General features: G+C 43.9%; 1 protein-coding gene across 1 annotated transcript in view; it reads left to right on the forward strand.

Annotated features, from left to right (window-relative positions):
• The first annotated feature begins 1,266 nt into the window (after window positions 1-1,266).
• TMC2 (transmembrane channel like 2) overlaps window positions 1,267-16,335 on the forward strand; it is a 35,538-nt gene continuing 20,469 nt past the window's right edge. The window contains exons 1-9 of the mRNA XM_075705837.1: window positions 1,267-1,312; window positions 1,626-1,673; window positions 3,728-4,058; window positions 4,814-4,966; window positions 7,079-7,169; window positions 8,093-8,174; window positions 8,471-8,577; window positions 10,326-10,424; window positions 14,754-14,896. Of these exons, the coding sequence (XP_075561952.1) occupies window positions 1,267-1,312; window positions 1,626-1,673; window positions 3,728-4,058; window positions 4,814-4,966; window positions 7,079-7,169; window positions 8,093-8,174; window positions 8,471-8,577; window positions 10,326-10,424; window positions 14,754-14,896 (1,100 nt within the window). The remainder of the gene's footprint in view (window positions 1,313-1,625; window positions 1,674-3,727; window positions 4,059-4,813; window positions 4,967-7,078; window positions 7,170-8,092; window positions 8,175-8,470; window positions 8,578-10,325; window positions 10,425-14,753; window positions 14,897-16,335) is intronic.

A 16,335-nucleotide genomic window follows, 5' to 3' on the forward strand; every position in this document is an offset into this window, starting at 1 on the left:
CTATGGGATTGGTCTTAAAATACTTGAAAGGTGCCTTTGGACCAAAATTCAGTGATCAAAAAGAAGCAGAGAGTGTCCCGTTCAGGCTGGCACTTCCTCGGGTGCTGCATCCGGCCCAGAGCAGGAGTCATCTGCAAGGGTCACTGGTGGCAGCAGCATCAAGTTGATCTCCACAACATTCCTCTCTTTCGGGAGGGAAGGGGGGAATTAACCATCTCCCTGCCAACACTTGGAAAAAAGTCTTTGTGTACTGTCACCGTGCCAGGTCCCCCAAGGGACACCCATGCAAGCTGGGGGTCCACAGCAGACTTCATGGATGGCGTGAGGGTAAGCTTTCCTCTTCGGAAACCATTCCTGTGCAATCTGCAGGCCTGCAGGAGAAACCCTGTGCTGGGGATGGACCGGCTCGCTGAGAAAACTACAGCTGGGACAGGTGCTGCAGGTTTTACACTGCAGATTGCTTAGACAAACCTATCCTTGGCCCACTGAAAGACTGCAAGCTGCAGTGTGCAATACAATACTTTGCGGTACTAAAGGACCTTCCGAATGAGGGTCTCGCATTAATTAATTAAGCCTCAGAGCACCTAGAAGGAAAATCTATCCTATTTTACCAGCAAGTGCAATGAGTATGCAAAGGTCACACAGAATAGAGGAGCAAAGGAAAGAGAGATCCTGGTGTCCTGACTCCTGACTCCTTGCTGCATCTATTAGCTCATGAGTCCCCTGCAAAGGACACACATGGAGGACAAAAGGTGACCCACAGCCGTGCCCCCGGGGCACCGCACTGGGAGGTGTAATAAGGTGCAGGAGAATGGCTAACAGGGTTACACAGATTGACGCGGGTCAGTGAAGAATATGGCATTAAGAAAATTGATCCTTTCAAAGCCTCCAGCCACATGCTTATGTCAGAACCAGACATGACTTGTGTCTGTGTTTCATACGATACCACCAAGTATCCACCAAAGGGCTTTCCTTCATGTTTAAATAATGAAATGCAATGTAATGCTGACAGGTGCTTTTTCACAGGGAGAAGGGAGCCGAAGGGAAAGTGTTTGGGTGGGCTGAGGCAGAGCCTCAGCCTTCCCTGCCTCTCCCACCCCTCCCTACCCTCCCCTGCCCACATCCAGTGGCTGGATGTGCCCGCCTATCTGCAGCACCAAGGAGACAAGCACATGGGCACTGGAAGAGAGAGTAACCCATATATGATTGGGGTGTGCGTGCGCAGCATAGCAGCTACGGTGTCTGTGCAAAAGACAGGAGGCTGTCATGGGGAAGAAAAAGAAATGTGCTTTACAGGTCATCATGGAAGATGGTTGGTATCACTATGAGATCATTTCAGTTTGGATGCTGCCAAATACTTGCAAAAATGTCTCATGACTTTCCAAGCACATCATTTTGCATCTCTCAAAGATCATGAAATTTCAGTTTGCTCATGCAGGGAACTTTTGTCAATTTGCCAAACTAAAGTAAATATTAAGAGTGCCACTGTAGGAAAAGAATATAATGTATAATCAATAAGGGACGCTCTGCCAAGCTCAGCTGGCACTTAAGGACTAGCTGTGTAAAGCATCGCATGTGTAAATCCCAGCAACAAATGCAATTACTCTTTGTTCTTTGTCTTGCAGCCGGAATAGAGATTGATGGACAAGTCGAAAGTGACACAGAGAATGAAGGTAACGTAGAGATTAAAAAATGTGGTCTTGTTTGAAATACCTTTTCTTTTTCTCTCTGGCTTGTGACTTGCTCTACAACAGGAACCATTTCGTGAGCTACTTGTAGGCAAGCAGATTTTTCCCTTGAGGTTTGGCTTATAATAGTGATATGTAAACCACGATTCTTAGAGCAGTCTTCCCCCTTTCATCCATGCTCCTAGAGTAGGAGGCTGTCGGAACCCACATCCCTTGGCAGTCATCCGTAGTAAACCAGGCATCACAGTAAAGCACCACCCTGTGCAGGGCTGGGACTGCTTTGCACTGCAGTGAGGTGCTGCTTGCCCTCCCTGTAATGCTTGTTTAGACCATAACACACTGGTATCTTGATTAATCATGCCCATGAGAAGATAAAAGTGAAAACGGATTGGAGGCAGACTGACGGCTGTTACGAAAATCAAGAAGAGCCAGTGACAGGGTTAAAAACAGCTTTAACCCTGTATGTATAGTAAATAAATACAAATAGCTAAGGGATAATTTTATAACACTAAGTAAAGAGAGACAGCTAAGAGGTAAGATCATAACAGCACTGGATAGGTGATATGAATGTAGATGCTACTGCAAAAATGGTTCACAACTGTGTCTGTACGATCCATAAAATATGAGAAAGTAATTAGCAAATGAATAGAATTTATTTTTTTAATCATATCCACCTTTCCCATACAGGCAAACAGGGAAATAAGATAAAAATAAGAAATGAATGCTCCACATTTAACCTAATATTTGATAGGTTGCAAATGAAAACCATGATAGTTGGCTGCCCAAAGTGCATATTTTCCCAAAAAGGGTAGGTGGTCCTTTAACCTAGATCACTAACTGAAATTCAGCTGAGATGCACCACTGCATAGTAACTGAAACCTATCTAGTGGCTCTTGAGAAATAAGTTGAAAGCTCCTTCTCATTCCCAGTGACAAGTGTGACAGCCATCACCTAGTAATTACCACTAGCAAGCAAAAACTATTTGCTTGTTATTAATTTCTAACTTTTCACCAAAACAAAAATGCAAATACTCTAATTCTTTTTGCTTCTATTTTCCTTGCCTTTTAGGCTGCTCATTTTTCTCTCTGGATCCCACTCCAGCACAATTCCCTTCTTTCATTACAATTTCTCCAACCCTCCAGAAAATGCCAAAATTACAAAAATTTTTGGTTGGTTGGTTGGTTTGGGGTTTTGTTTTGGTTTTGTTGGGTTTTTTTTTGTTTGAACACTTTATTTTCATCAGTAAGAAATCTTGAAAAAGTAGAAGCCAAAAGAATCTGGAAAACTTACTACTGATTTTAATGAACTTGGTGGCAAAAGGGGTGGAGGGGCTTGAGGTTTTTTGAATGTTTTTTTCCCCTTTCCGTAATATTCTGCAATTAAATCATGCTCCATTTCAATCCTTCAACCTGGAAGCACTTCTGACTTCTGGACAAATGAGTTTTTTAACTTGCAATGCCAATAAGAGTGAAAAGTGCATCAGAGACCATCTCGTTTTTTTCTTCTTTGGGTAGAGACCTTCCTATAGAAAAGAAAACTCAGAGAAACAAGACCTGGTGCTGCCTAAGGTGTACCTTTTCTCTACAAAAAAAGCAGACCTCCATCCCCAGCCTTGAAAAGTAAACAGCTTTCAAGGACACTGCACCAACAAACACACTACATACTGTTAACTGGCTGCAATTTCTGTTTCTGTTGCTCTGGTGTGTTTACAGGTCAGGAAGATACCTGTCTGTGCTCTCTGATGGATGGACTTTTGCACTTGTAACTAATTTTCAATTTTCTTACGGTCACATATCAGTCACTGATGTGCTAAAATGAGTCATACTGTCTTAAATGGGAGTTGCATAACCAAAGAGTTGGACGTGGTTCTTGGATGGGGCATAAAGCAAAGCCCACCGAGGTCAATAGGCATCTGTTCATTGACTTTGCTAGGATTTGCATCAGGCATCCTGGCTGCCTGCACTTTTCTGATGAATCCTTATTTTGCCAACATGGAAAGCTGAGCATTTCCCAAAGTACTTGTTTTTTATCTCTTGCAGAAGATGGAGTAAGGGACAAGACACCTAAGAAACAGCCCCTCAGGGAAACCAGCAAAGCAAGTAGACTTGAAAGGAAAAAGCAAGAGAAAGACAAAGAAGATGAGAGCAAAGAGGAAGACAGTTGTAGCCAACAAAACAGAGCTTCTAGGAGAAAAAACTACCAAAGGAAAAACAGTGATGGAAAAAAGGCAGGAGAGGAAGGAAGCCAGCAGAGAGAGAGAGGCAAAAAGGCTCCTACCAAAGATCAAAAGGAGTCAGAAAACAAAGAAAGGAAAACAAACAAGAAAGGAAAGGAGGGGGAGAGCAAACAGAAGAAAGATAGGAAAAACAGGTAATTAAACAATCCCTGAGCACGGTGCCTTGTGTCAGACTGGCAGCAGTATCGACATGCCAGTGGCATATGGGTCAGAACTGCAAAACCAATAGACAGCAAATAAGTTACTGCTCTCCCAAAAGAGACACAACAGTGGAGAACAATAGTGTAAAATGCCACACAACCAAACTGTTTCCAAGGTCTTCTATCGTTATCATTTCTCAGCCAGGATCAGATCCATGCATGTAGTGGAGTCCTAGCACCTACAGCTGGGGGTGGAAAAGCACTCTTAAGCAAGACAGCTTGAGCACCTCAGACCTGGACACAATTTTCTGGTTGGTCTATGGAAACATTCAGGTTAAAATGGCTCTCTCATGTTTTCAAGTTTCTTCCTCTTCCAAATCTTGCTTGTCCCAACCCTCTGCTTCTCCCCATATCTGCCATTTCCTTCTGAAGGTGTGAAAAACTTTTCTCAGAGCCAGCTGTAGCCCTAGGCAATGCTTTTGTAGCTGAAGAGCGGTCCAAAGCACAATGTCGGGCGAGTTACGGTGGAGCACAATCATGTCTTCATTATCCTGGCTGGAAGCAGCCTTGCCCTGAGTGCGAAGGGGCCGTGCTGGCGCCGCACTGAGCTGGGGGACAGTGAGGCAATGTGCCAACATCAGAGTGGGATCCCGGAGGGCCAGTGGCACTGTGCCCACCCCAAGAAAGACCTTCCTTCTAAGTCTTGTGAGTTTTTCTATTTTGTGCCCTTTATTTTATGTCTCTCCCAGTACTTCTTCTACCTCTTCCAACTCATCTGACGAGGAATCGCTGTCAGAGGAAGAGCTCGCAATGCTGATGGAGCAGGTGGAGCAAAAGAAAAAACTGATTTCCACCATGAGGAACAAGCCCTGGAGGATGGTGAAGAAGCTCTCGGTGCTCAGGTACCCACCACACTGCGAACCCACACCCCTGGGGTCTTCGCTGACTGTCAGATGCACTTTGCCTTTCCTAGAAATTGCATATTCGCTGCTGCTGCTGTAAAACCAGTCTCAGAAAAAGCGACCAGGAGAGCCTGGCCAGCCTGTCTGGGTTTAAATGATCAGAGTTAAAATGTGGAATTTGATTTTCAGCCTCTGTAACCAAAGAACGGACAAGGTGCAAATCTGTTCAACTGATACTCATGGCCACGTCATTCTACCCTTGTATTTAAAACCAAATGACTCACTACTGTCAGGCTACTTGTTAAAGCAAACTCTGTGCCCTGGTTTGCTTATTCATGCCCACTGTCAGACAGAAATCAGAGCAGCAAAGTGCCATGTTACTTCACACTCCCAAGGCGGGGCTTCTTGGAAAAAAATGCTGCATTATTTGGAGAGGTTTATGGAGCAAAGATAATATTGCCACCCAGCCCACGCTGAATGTGGGAACAACTCAGGCAGCTGCAGAGATGCCTTAGTGCAGGGCAATGGGGGGCAGTGGGGCAGGGCAGACCAGGGAAATCAAAACCCACCAGTCAACAGGGAACAGCTCATAACAAGCCATTCCCATGTCAAGGCAATGATTCAAATCCCAGCTTTATTAGTTAGAAATCCTCTGAAACCCCTTTCTGCTAAGACAGCTTTCAAAATAGCGTGGCAAGGCATGCAGAGCCCCATGGGGAGTGGTGATGCTTCTGCTTCGTGTTTGCCAAGAGGCTGCTCAGAGCTGCAGTGACCAGGCTGTGAAGGCTGGCAGTCACCATGTGTCTCTGCCTCTCTCTTTTACACCCTGAAGGCCAAGACCTGCTCTATCTTCCATTAAAATCAGGAGCCTGGAACACTGCCAATTATTTCTAAAAATCTGGGTAAAGGTCTATACAGGGAAACTGTCTTATGACCCTAAAAGTCCAAAGTTCTGCAAGAAAAAAAAAAAAAAAAAAGCAAAGCAGCGTGATTTCTGACATATTTTCCCTTTGGTGTAGGATCCTGGCTAAAATTCTGCCTAGGATCACGGTTGACAGTGTACCTCCATCCTTTCATCTTATCCCTGAACCATGGCAATCATTACCACCCACTAATGAACCTAAACAAAATTGTTGCATTAGTTGTGCAGGGGTCTGCAGAAAGCCTCTCAGACTGCTGTACATTCATTAGTTATTTTGGCTGCACAGACTCAACCCTGAGACAAGAAAGGATTAGCCCCATTGCACAGATGAGTAATGTGAAACACAAAGAGAGCGGAACAAGAGCGTTTCAAGACTTAGAAAGATCACTTCAGGTTTGCAAATAAAGTTACAGGTGATTTTTCCCAAGGCTATAGGCTGAACTGGCCAACTATTTCTACCAAGTAGAAGTCTGTCTCTCCTGTTGGCTTAGAATTGCAAAGGACCTGCTAACTCCTGAAATTTAATCTCTTCTCATGACGTATTAGTAACACCAATATACAATATAATTTTATTCAGAAACTCAGCATGCTCTAACAGCATCTACCTAGGTTCTTTTCTCTGTATTTCCCTTAGAAATCCTATTCTAAATCTAATTTCAGTTTGCAGCCTGATTTTAGTCCTTACTGGCATACACTCGTTTCTCTGGCACTGAGATTATCCTGTTGGGCCAATAGCACATCTCTGATATTTATCCAGGGAGGTGTTCATGGATGGAAAGTCTGCAGCCTCTTGGAGTTTGTTTCACTAGACAATGTTATTTTCTTCTTGACCAATGAACTAGGAGAGAGAAGTTATAGCAGACATGCTGGGGTGGGAGAGCCCTGCAGCGAGAGAAACAGACGGTCTACACTCAGGGAGAAGTGTGGAACAAGATTTGGGACATATCTCTGCATGACCATGAGTGCTTTGGGGACCTGTTAGCTAGCCCCGGGTGGGTGTGTGAGCTCTACAAGGCACAGCAACACCACCAGCAGATAGCAGCCAGAACCCCAGAGGCAGCGCAGGGTGTGCAGAGAGACCAAACCCCCACCTTCGCATGAGTGGCTGCTTTCCCACCAGTGCAGGCAGAGGGGAAAAGCTAAAGACCTCTTTGCTGTTTTAATAACCTGCTTGCTTATTTTCCAATTAGGGAGGCACAAGCTTTTGTAGAGAAGTTTGAAGGAGCTCTGGGAAAAGGGAAGGGCAAAAAGTTGTACGCGTATAAGATGATGATGGCAAAGGTAAGTGCTGCAATGATGTGAGGGAAAAGCTTGGATACCTGGTTATGTATTCAGCACATTTTTGGTAGAGTTTGTTAACCTATATTTGGCAAAAGAGACACCAGGAAATAAGAATAAAACTTTCTGCCTGCATTAAAAAAAAATGCTAACCAGCTTCAAATCTATGACTATTACAGAAAGAACAGGGGGAAATTTCCCCTGACCTGAATCTCATTGAGACCTTCCCTGAAGCAAGGCAGGGTTTGCAGGAGCAGGGAAAACCATGGCTTTCTGGTTGCAATCTCCAAAACCTTGATCTGTGAGACAAGGTACCCCTGAAGGGGAAAGAGGCCATGCCAAACTCTTGCACTGCCCCATGGACTCCTGTAAAATTTCATCTTCCCCAGTAATGAGGAGATAACAGGGACAATGATGACTGTGTTTTAAAACTGAAGTTGGTAGTCAAGTTGCATGTTGTCATGGAGGTTATATTGAAAAGTGAAAAACAGAGCCAGGTCTGAGATGACGAAATCAATGGGAGTGTAGCTGCTGGTCTGATGAAGAAGGATTCAAGCTCAGTATCTTATATAATTAAATTCTGTTTTAAATAGAGTTGGTTCTGCATCAATTCTTTCAATCCAGAGCTAGGTCTGAATTTTCCACCCCTATATAATACGGTAAACTCACAACACAACTGCAGCTTTCCAAAAGCCTGAGAAGGTTAAAACTCAGGCAATGAATGTGAACACTTGGGCGTGGGGAGCTTTTGTATTGAAGGTAGTTTCTGAAATAGTCCAAAAGATCAGACCCAGACTGGAGCTTTTGCTTTGGACTTTACACCCACTCCTAGCAATGCTACCAAACCCTGACACTAGAAAGCCCTGCAGACAAAGCAGCCTCCTTCTTCACACCTCTCTGCTCACTGCAATGTTGTCTTGTTTCAGAAATGGGTGAAATTTAAGAGAGACTTTGACAATTTTAAAACCCAGTGCATACCCTGGGAGATGAAGATAAAAGAAGTAGAGAGTAAGTGGAAGTTGCTGTGTGGTGGCAGTGAGACATTTTGTAAGACACCTTTGCCTTCATCCAAACAATGCTCCAGCTCCCTGGTCCCCAGTCTCCGCTCACCCTGGGCACCGGTGCCAAATGAGGGGCACGCACCCCGGGTAGCTCCGGGCTTTGCTGTCTCCCTCAGCAGTGGGGACTGTCGGGAGGGTCTTGGGCAACACGCTGGGGAAACCTGAGGGTAAAGGGGTCCAGACCTTGCTGAGGACAGTTTAAGCCTCCTAAACTCCTAACCATGAAGTGTCTTCTGGTTTAAGGTCACTTTGGCTCCTCAGTCGCTTCCTACTTCATATTTCTGCGGTGGATGTACGGAGTAAATCTTGTCCTTTTTGGGTTAATATTTGGACTGGTTATAATTCCAGAGGTAAGCTCTTAAGTCTCCTTTCAGTAGTATCTTGCCCGTTGCTTAACATGAACATGAGATTGATAGCACAAACAAGTGTCTTCTAACAGACAGTGCTTTACAAAAATGAAATGTATAAGGACGGTTATGTACAAAGAACAACTTACAAGGCTGTAACTGACGCAGGAGCAAAAGTAGGACTGAAATCAGGAGACCTAATATGCTATCAAAGATCCTGCCCATCCAGCAGCTAAAACAGGAGCTCTCAAAACCTAATTTAAGGCTAATTTTACATTTTGACTAAAGTGAAAAACATGACCTATGAATCCTAGGTACAAGCTCATGTCTGTAAGAGCCCTAAGAAATGGACTGTGCTCTGAAAGTGATTAAGAACCAACCCCCTTTTTGGGCCCTCCGAGGGGCACAGCCCCGCTGGAGGAGCTGTTGAGGGAAGGAACAAACAATTTCCCAGCACTTTGCCAATTAACATTTGTTTGGGAAATATCCCTTTTCTGTACTTCTAATTTAGATGATTCACAAGGAATTTTATTTTTAGTTTTTCTATTTCTTGCTGTTCTTGGAGAAGGAAAAGGATCCCATAGCCAACTTTATATGATTGTTTATTGAAGAATTTTTTAATGTAGCCATTACAGCTCTGGCTAAATTACTCAGTGCAGTCTTTAAAGGCTGTGCAATCTGCAGACAGCGGCATCTGTTCTGTTCAGTGCAGATTTTTATGGAGCAAAAATGCAGCAGAGTCTCTCCTGAGGACCGTGCTTTTGTTCCCCTTAATTTGGTTGCTCACACTATCGAAAGTAAAAGCTCTGTTTCCTCCCAGGTTGAAGAGACATAACCATTAGCACTGAACAATACAAATGTATTGTGTTAGGAACTATGCATATGGTAGAAGACTAAACATCTTTCATCTTTAAAGTATGCATACTGTTACTCATTGCCTACTGAGCTGTTACGATATGGAGAGTAGCTGGGCAATAAACATTTAATCATAAATGATTTTGAAATTAATTAGCCCTAAAAAATAAATGATAGATTATATGCTAGGACTTTTCTAGGCTATGAATGTTAATGAGATATTTTGATATAGGCACCAGTCAGAGTCTGCTTGTAAATATATTATTAACTCTCCATAGCCCCTGACGTTCTCTGCCTGGACTTCAATAACTGCTGGACTTGCTGCAAGACCTGCTTTGCCTGGTGCCATCAGGAGAGGCTGTGCCATGAAAACTGTTCTTTGCATCATTTTGTCATATGCTTTTTGCCCAAACCTAGCTGCCCTTCACCTCACCTTGAGATAATTTTTCTATTCAAGACTATATAACACAAAATACGCTGCAAGCTCAACCCAGTGCTCTTGACTTCTCTCAAAGGAGAAGTCCTGCATAAATAGATAAAGCTAATCCCTTTATTGCACTAGATCCATGAAGTTCAAGCAAAGAACTTCTTGCTAAACTAAAGACATTTAAACTGGAGCTGTTCATTGAGGGATCATTCATTGAGAGTTCCTTAGCAAAATACTTCCTGTGCAATGGATGTTACCAGGGAAAGGGAACTCCTCTGGTTATTTGGGTGAAATTGATTCTAAATATTTTAAACTGCTGCTCTGGTATTAAGAAATAAAATATATATTAAAATAAAGAAAAAGGAAAACCAACCAAAAGAAACCAAGGGAGACTCGTTAAGAAAAAAACTGCAAAAAACTGTACAGTGTGTTATACTATACATGCATCACCATTACTAATGTTCACCAGGTCCTGATGGGAATGCCATATGGGAGCATGCCAAGGAAAACTGTACCCCGGGCTGAACAAGCAACAGCTATGGATTTTTCAGTTCTTTGGGATTTTCAGGTAAGCACAGGAGCATTACTCATAAGAGATCAGTTGAATACCTCCTAAAACACTTCAGAAGTTAGTGGTGCTACAGGGATGAATTTGTTCCAAGATAAACCAGCAATGCCCCTATTTCTTCCAGAAGATGAAGACACCTGCTGCCATGAAATCTTTGTAGATCTCCAGAGATTTGTGACCAAAACAGCATGCACACATGCAGGCACCTGCATATGGATTTGAACCACTCCCATATACAAATGTGCTGGTTGGCATATGTCACGTGTGTGTGTGCATATGCACAAACACACACAGACATATATTTCTCAGGTTTGCAGGAATAAAGCAGATGCACTTTTATTCCAAAGGGAACATATCATATCCCAACACAGCTGGCTAATACCACCCAAAATGTGTCTGCCTGGGTTCAATGAGGACAGCACAAAGTAAAATCCGCTAATGCCAGTGGAGTTATACAGTTCCACACTGAAGGAAGTTAAAGCGGATTTAGGAACCCCATGTCCTTTTAGCTACACAGTATTTTTATTCATGAAGGACAAGAAGCCAAAGTTAGGTTTTTCTATGAGCATTAGTAGAAACAGGTGACTATGTAAACTGCCCAGTGATGAGCTTGGTGCAACTCACTTAAACCACATTCACAGAGTTGCCTCGTGAACTCAGGCAAAAAAAAAAAAAAATCCTTTTTCAGAAGAAAAAACACCCAGTAAATACAGTTCTGCTGTATTTTAAATCTACATAGAATAGTCTGTAGAAATCTATATCATCATCTCACATTCATAATGTAGAATTTTATTCTGAAAAAACCAAAAAATTTTGTATTTTACATCCGACTAGAAAGGCAGCCAGCATGCAAGTGAAACACGAGAGCTGCTCCAAACCAGGCAGGGAGAAGGTGAGTTCAAGCTGCAGACCCCCTTCATGGGTAGGGAGCACCTTTCCATACCACTGAACTTGCTCATAGACTTGGGAAGGGGATCGCTCCCCACATCCCTGCCATCCCCGTTCCCCTGAAATATTTATATGAGCCTGAAGCTAGAACCAAAGTTTAGGACTTGCACACTAAGGGAAAGCCTGAGTTTCCAGCCGCCCGGGAGTGCTTGGCTGCAACCCTGACTCCCCCCCCCCAGTTACTCTTTGCCTTTGAAGATTTAGGCCAAAGGGATGAATTGTTTTCAGGAGACGGCCCAAAAAAGAAAAAGATGTGTGCAGAGGGTGCAGATTCTGCCATGGCCAATACTTTGGGATCTGACTTTCAAAGCTGCTATTTCTGGAAATATTTTTTAAATGCTTGTTGGTGCTGGCCCACATATTACAAGCGTGGGATCCAGTCCTTCTGTAATAAACCCCATCACAATTTTCTTAGCTAAAAAAAATCCCAGCAACTACTTTAATGTAAGACAGATTATTTAAATGAATTTATTAATAAGGCTTCAAACACTGGTGTGTCCAGGAACCTGACAGGGCCAGACCTTCATTCACCATGCATTTTCTGGTGAGGCTCCTTGTTCTTGCTCTCCCAGCACTTTCACCCACTTACCAGAATCCAAAATTCAGAGGTGAATTAGCGACATTTTGAATAACATTGTACTGAATGAAAAACTCATTTGAGCAGCACACTGTAAAAATAAAAGAAGCAACATTTAAACTCATTCATCCAGAAAAAAAAAAAAGAAAAAAACTGAACAACAAAACCCAAAACAAACCAAAAAACCCTGCAGGAGTGTTGCTGAACTGCAGTTGCTGATTTTGTCTGAGACACCATAAACTATACACATATCAGTAAGGAAATTTGCTCTTGGATGAGGCTGTACCATTGCATGAAAGGCTGGCTACCATGACCTGCCAGTCTCCTGCCTGTGGCTTGGTACATATCTCTACATTCCCCTGATATCACTGAGGGCTTGATCCTCTGAGCCCCTCTGCCATGCAGGTCCCCTTCCCGTACCCACTCCCTTGCTGCTTGACACCAGGGAGCAATCACGCAAGCTTGAGAAGCAGTCTCCAGCTATGGAGCAATGATATACACCTATACCTTCTGCAGCCAGAAGATGTCAAATGAAGCCCTTCACAGAGGCTTGCCCTTTGAAAATGAATAGATGCTTATTCCAGTGTGCTCCACAGGAAAGGTGCAATGAGGAAACATATTTCAGAGCAGGCATAAAATGAAGAGTCAATACTGTGATCCTGAAAAATACATTTCAAGAGAGAGAAGCCAGAGAAATGTATGCTTTGGCAGCAAGGAGGTCACATCATGGATTTCTAGAGGAGTAGAAAGGAATAAATCTCACTTGGACACCAGACACCATGTTTCACAAAATGGAGTTTAAAGAACATGCAGGATGATGTGAGCAGAGAAACTCATTTTTCAGTCCCCACCATTTCATGAATTGAAAAGACAAAGGTTTGGGACTACAACCTGAGAAAAAAACTTCGCTAGCACCTTCCAGAAACATTATCTTTCTATTTTATGAGGCTTTTTTCATTACAACTCCCCAGCACATGTTCTACATAACACACTACTGTCCTGGTTTCGGCTGGGATAGAGTTAATTTTCTTCCTAGGAGCAGGCACAGTGCTGTGTTTTGGATTTAGAATGAGAAGAATGTTGATAACACACTGATGTTTTTAGTTGTTGCTAAGTACTGCTTATGCTAGTCAAGGACTTTTCAGCTTCCCATGCTCTGCCAGGTGCACAAGAAGCTGGGAGGGGGCACAGCCAGAATAGTTGATCCAAACTGACCAAAGGGCTATTCCATACCATATGACATCATGCTCAGTATAGAAACTGGGGGGGGTTGGCCGGGGAGCAGCGATCGCTGCTCGGGAACTGTCTGGGTATCTGTCGGCGGGTGGTGAGCAATTGCATTGTGCATCACTTGCTTTGTATATTGTTATTATTATTATCATTCCTATTTTACTTTATTTCAATTATTAAACTGTTCTTATCTCAACCCAGGAGTGTTTCTCACTCTTACTCCTCCGATTCTCTCCCCCATCCCACTGGGGTAGGGGGAGTGAGCGAGGGGCTGCCTGGTGCTGAGTTGCTGGCTGGGGCTAAATCATGACAACTACCCAGTCTGCCAGCCACAGGCTTGCTGCATTTCCTTGAGTGGCTCAGCAGCACTGGCAGAAACATGTGAAGAGTTGTCTTGTACCTGTGGCGCTGCACTTTGTGCAGGGCAAACACGCAGCTACCATGGCACCCAGGGATACCAAAGCTTTTTATTAGGTTGGGAATGAAAAACCTAGCACTTTGGGGGAGCTTAGTCTAATTGATTAAATGAAGGTGGTCAAACACTGGAAAAGAGGCCCAGAAAGGTTGTGGGATCTCCATCCTTGAGAATTTTCAAAACTCAACTGGACTTGGCCCTGAGCCACAGCACCTAATTTTGAAATTGGCTCTGCCTTGAGCAGGGGGCTTGACTAGATGACCTCCAGAGGTCCCTTCTCATGTAAATTATTCAATGTCTCTAAACAAGATCCATTACACAGCCTCTGATATGAGCTTGAAGTTATGTCTCAATTTTGGTCTTTCCAAAGGCTTGATCAGAGGGAAGCTTGCCCAGCTACCATGGCCAGACTAATTAACTACATTTAACTTATGAGCTGAAAGACAACAAGCAAAAAATAGAGAAGTACAATATGCAATGATACACATCAACTTGGATGAGTTATGACGGAAAAATAGGGAGAGACTGCTAATGCAGATTAGGAGATCTGCACACTCATTGAATGCCCAACAGTTTGTACAGCAAAAAATAGATCTACTAAAAACAACATGGTTGATATTGTGTTTGAGTTCTGCTTTCCACAGGAAAGCGATGCTTTGATTTTAGTCTTTAGTTATATTTGCTCTGCAGGCGGTAGCCAGTAAAAGGAACTAAATCTGCAGGGTACCGAGCATCAGCTGCCTCCTAGCTGAAAAGAAAAGTTTCATATCATGGTGGAAACCCCTTTGCTACAGCTTCTACTACAAGATCTGAGTGTTTGATACTGGCTTAGAGAAGCAGGTGGGCTACAGACACAAAGAGCAAGAAGGAGGTTTTTCTGGGAGGAATGAAAGAGTGATGGATAAAAACTACATTTTAGTTTTGAGCCAGTATCCTCTGACGTGCTCTCCCTCTTCTCCCTTCTCTTAGGAAGATAAGCTCTTAGGACGATGGCTCTTAAAAGTGACAGGGCAGCAAACAGCCACGAGTGAGCCACTAAAAATTTTTCCAAGTTGATTTTCCTTGTTTTAAATTTTCAGTTTTCACCAGAAACCTCTTTCCTGCAGAAAAAGAAAAGCTGCACAGCTTACACAAAGGTTTGCTTTTGCTTTTCCTCCAGGGCTACATCAAATACTCAGCGCTCTTTTATGGCTACTACAGCAACCAACGGACAATTGGCTGGTTAAAATACAGGCTGCCAATGGCATATTTCATGGTTGGGATCAGCGTGTTCGGCTACAGCCTGATGGTTGTTATAAGATCGTAAGTACATTGGGCATTGCCCTCTCTGCAAACTCCACCCAGCTGTGTCTGGCAGCTGGGTTCCCCTCCACGGGCACAGCTCACGGCTTGGTCCAGCCTTGGCGGGACGGCTGGGGGAACATGGGGTGAAGGGGGCTGCATGCCTGCTGTGTTCATGCGCTCGGCCTCAGCATCCACCACCCCGACTCTGGTGGGCTGGGTGGACCCGGGCAGTCCCCTGCCTCAGCCATGTGCTCACATGCATTATTTTGAACCTTCCCACCTCCTTCTCCAGCCCTCTTCTTCCTCCTCCTCCTCCTTTCTGGATCGTTTTAACCCTTCCTCCAACATTACTACAGGGTGGTCAAACAGGTGGATTTTGTACATGAAGGAGGATTTTACTTACAGTAAATTTCAAAGGCTCCTTTTCCCATCCTTTCATTGCAAGAAAACCATTCCTGAAAGCCAATATGAGTCACACAGATTGTGCAACGGGTACAGAAAAGAGCCAGACTCTACCAGACTGCTTTTGATGCATCCCCAAACCAATCAGTGGGGTTTTAAAGTGGGATCCCCATCTCTGTGCCCCTGGTGCACTGTCCCCGAGCACTGGTGAGGCCCCCACAGCATCCCCAAGGCACCGAGGATGTAGCCAAGGCACTTCTCACTGCTGAGATGGTCTCTGCAAAGCCAAATATAATAATAAAAAACCCTGTCTCTGCCTGGAGGGCACACCATGCAAAGGTTTTCCTTCCTTTGCAAGAAAGAATAAGCCTATGGATTTGTATCACTGCTGAAACAGGCCCTATTGCTGTGCAGCAGGAGGAGCCTCTTGAGCCTTTGGCTGGAGTGGGACATGGGGATTTGCTGTACGTTTGCCATAAAATGGCAGCATCTGTTGTCTCACCTTCCTTGAGGGACTGGTGCTAGGAACTCTAGTGGGAGTTACAGAAGGATTTTAGGGATCAAATAATAGAGAGGAAACAGCAGAAGCCATATCTGCTCCTATGCTGATTAATAAGAATAATCCTTTTTCTCTACCTGCATGACTTGCTGCAAGCTCTTTGGCTCCAGCATTGTGCAGCTACTGAAGTCTCACTAAAACTTTGTGTTGCAGTGGGTGTATTGGACAGCACCAGTGGCTTTTGACTTAATTTAACTAAAGGTAGCCATAATCATATACTGTAACCTAGGACCCAGAAGCACTGTAAATAGACTTTTTTCATGCACTAGCTGGTGGAAGCAATCCTTAACCTGCTTTAATCACCTATACTAGTTTTTTTTCTGCATTGCTGTTTTTAATACAAGACCTGAATAGCCCTGAAGACCCTGTTTGACAGTTCAGTCCTCCTTAAACCTGAAGTCCAACGGCACGTGTTAGTTGCACCCAAACCCCAAGAATGGTCACCCCGCTCCTTCCATACCCACCATCAATCCTAAGCCACTGGTGCTGCTTTGCA

Source organism: Pelecanus crispus, chromosome 2 (genome assembly GCF_030463565.1).
Source record: "Pelecanus crispus isolate bPelCri1 chromosome 2, bPelCri1.pri, whole genome shotgun sequence".
NCBI classification, from domain to species: Eukaryota; Metazoa; Chordata; class Aves; order Pelecaniformes; family Pelecanidae; genus Pelecanus; species Pelecanus crispus.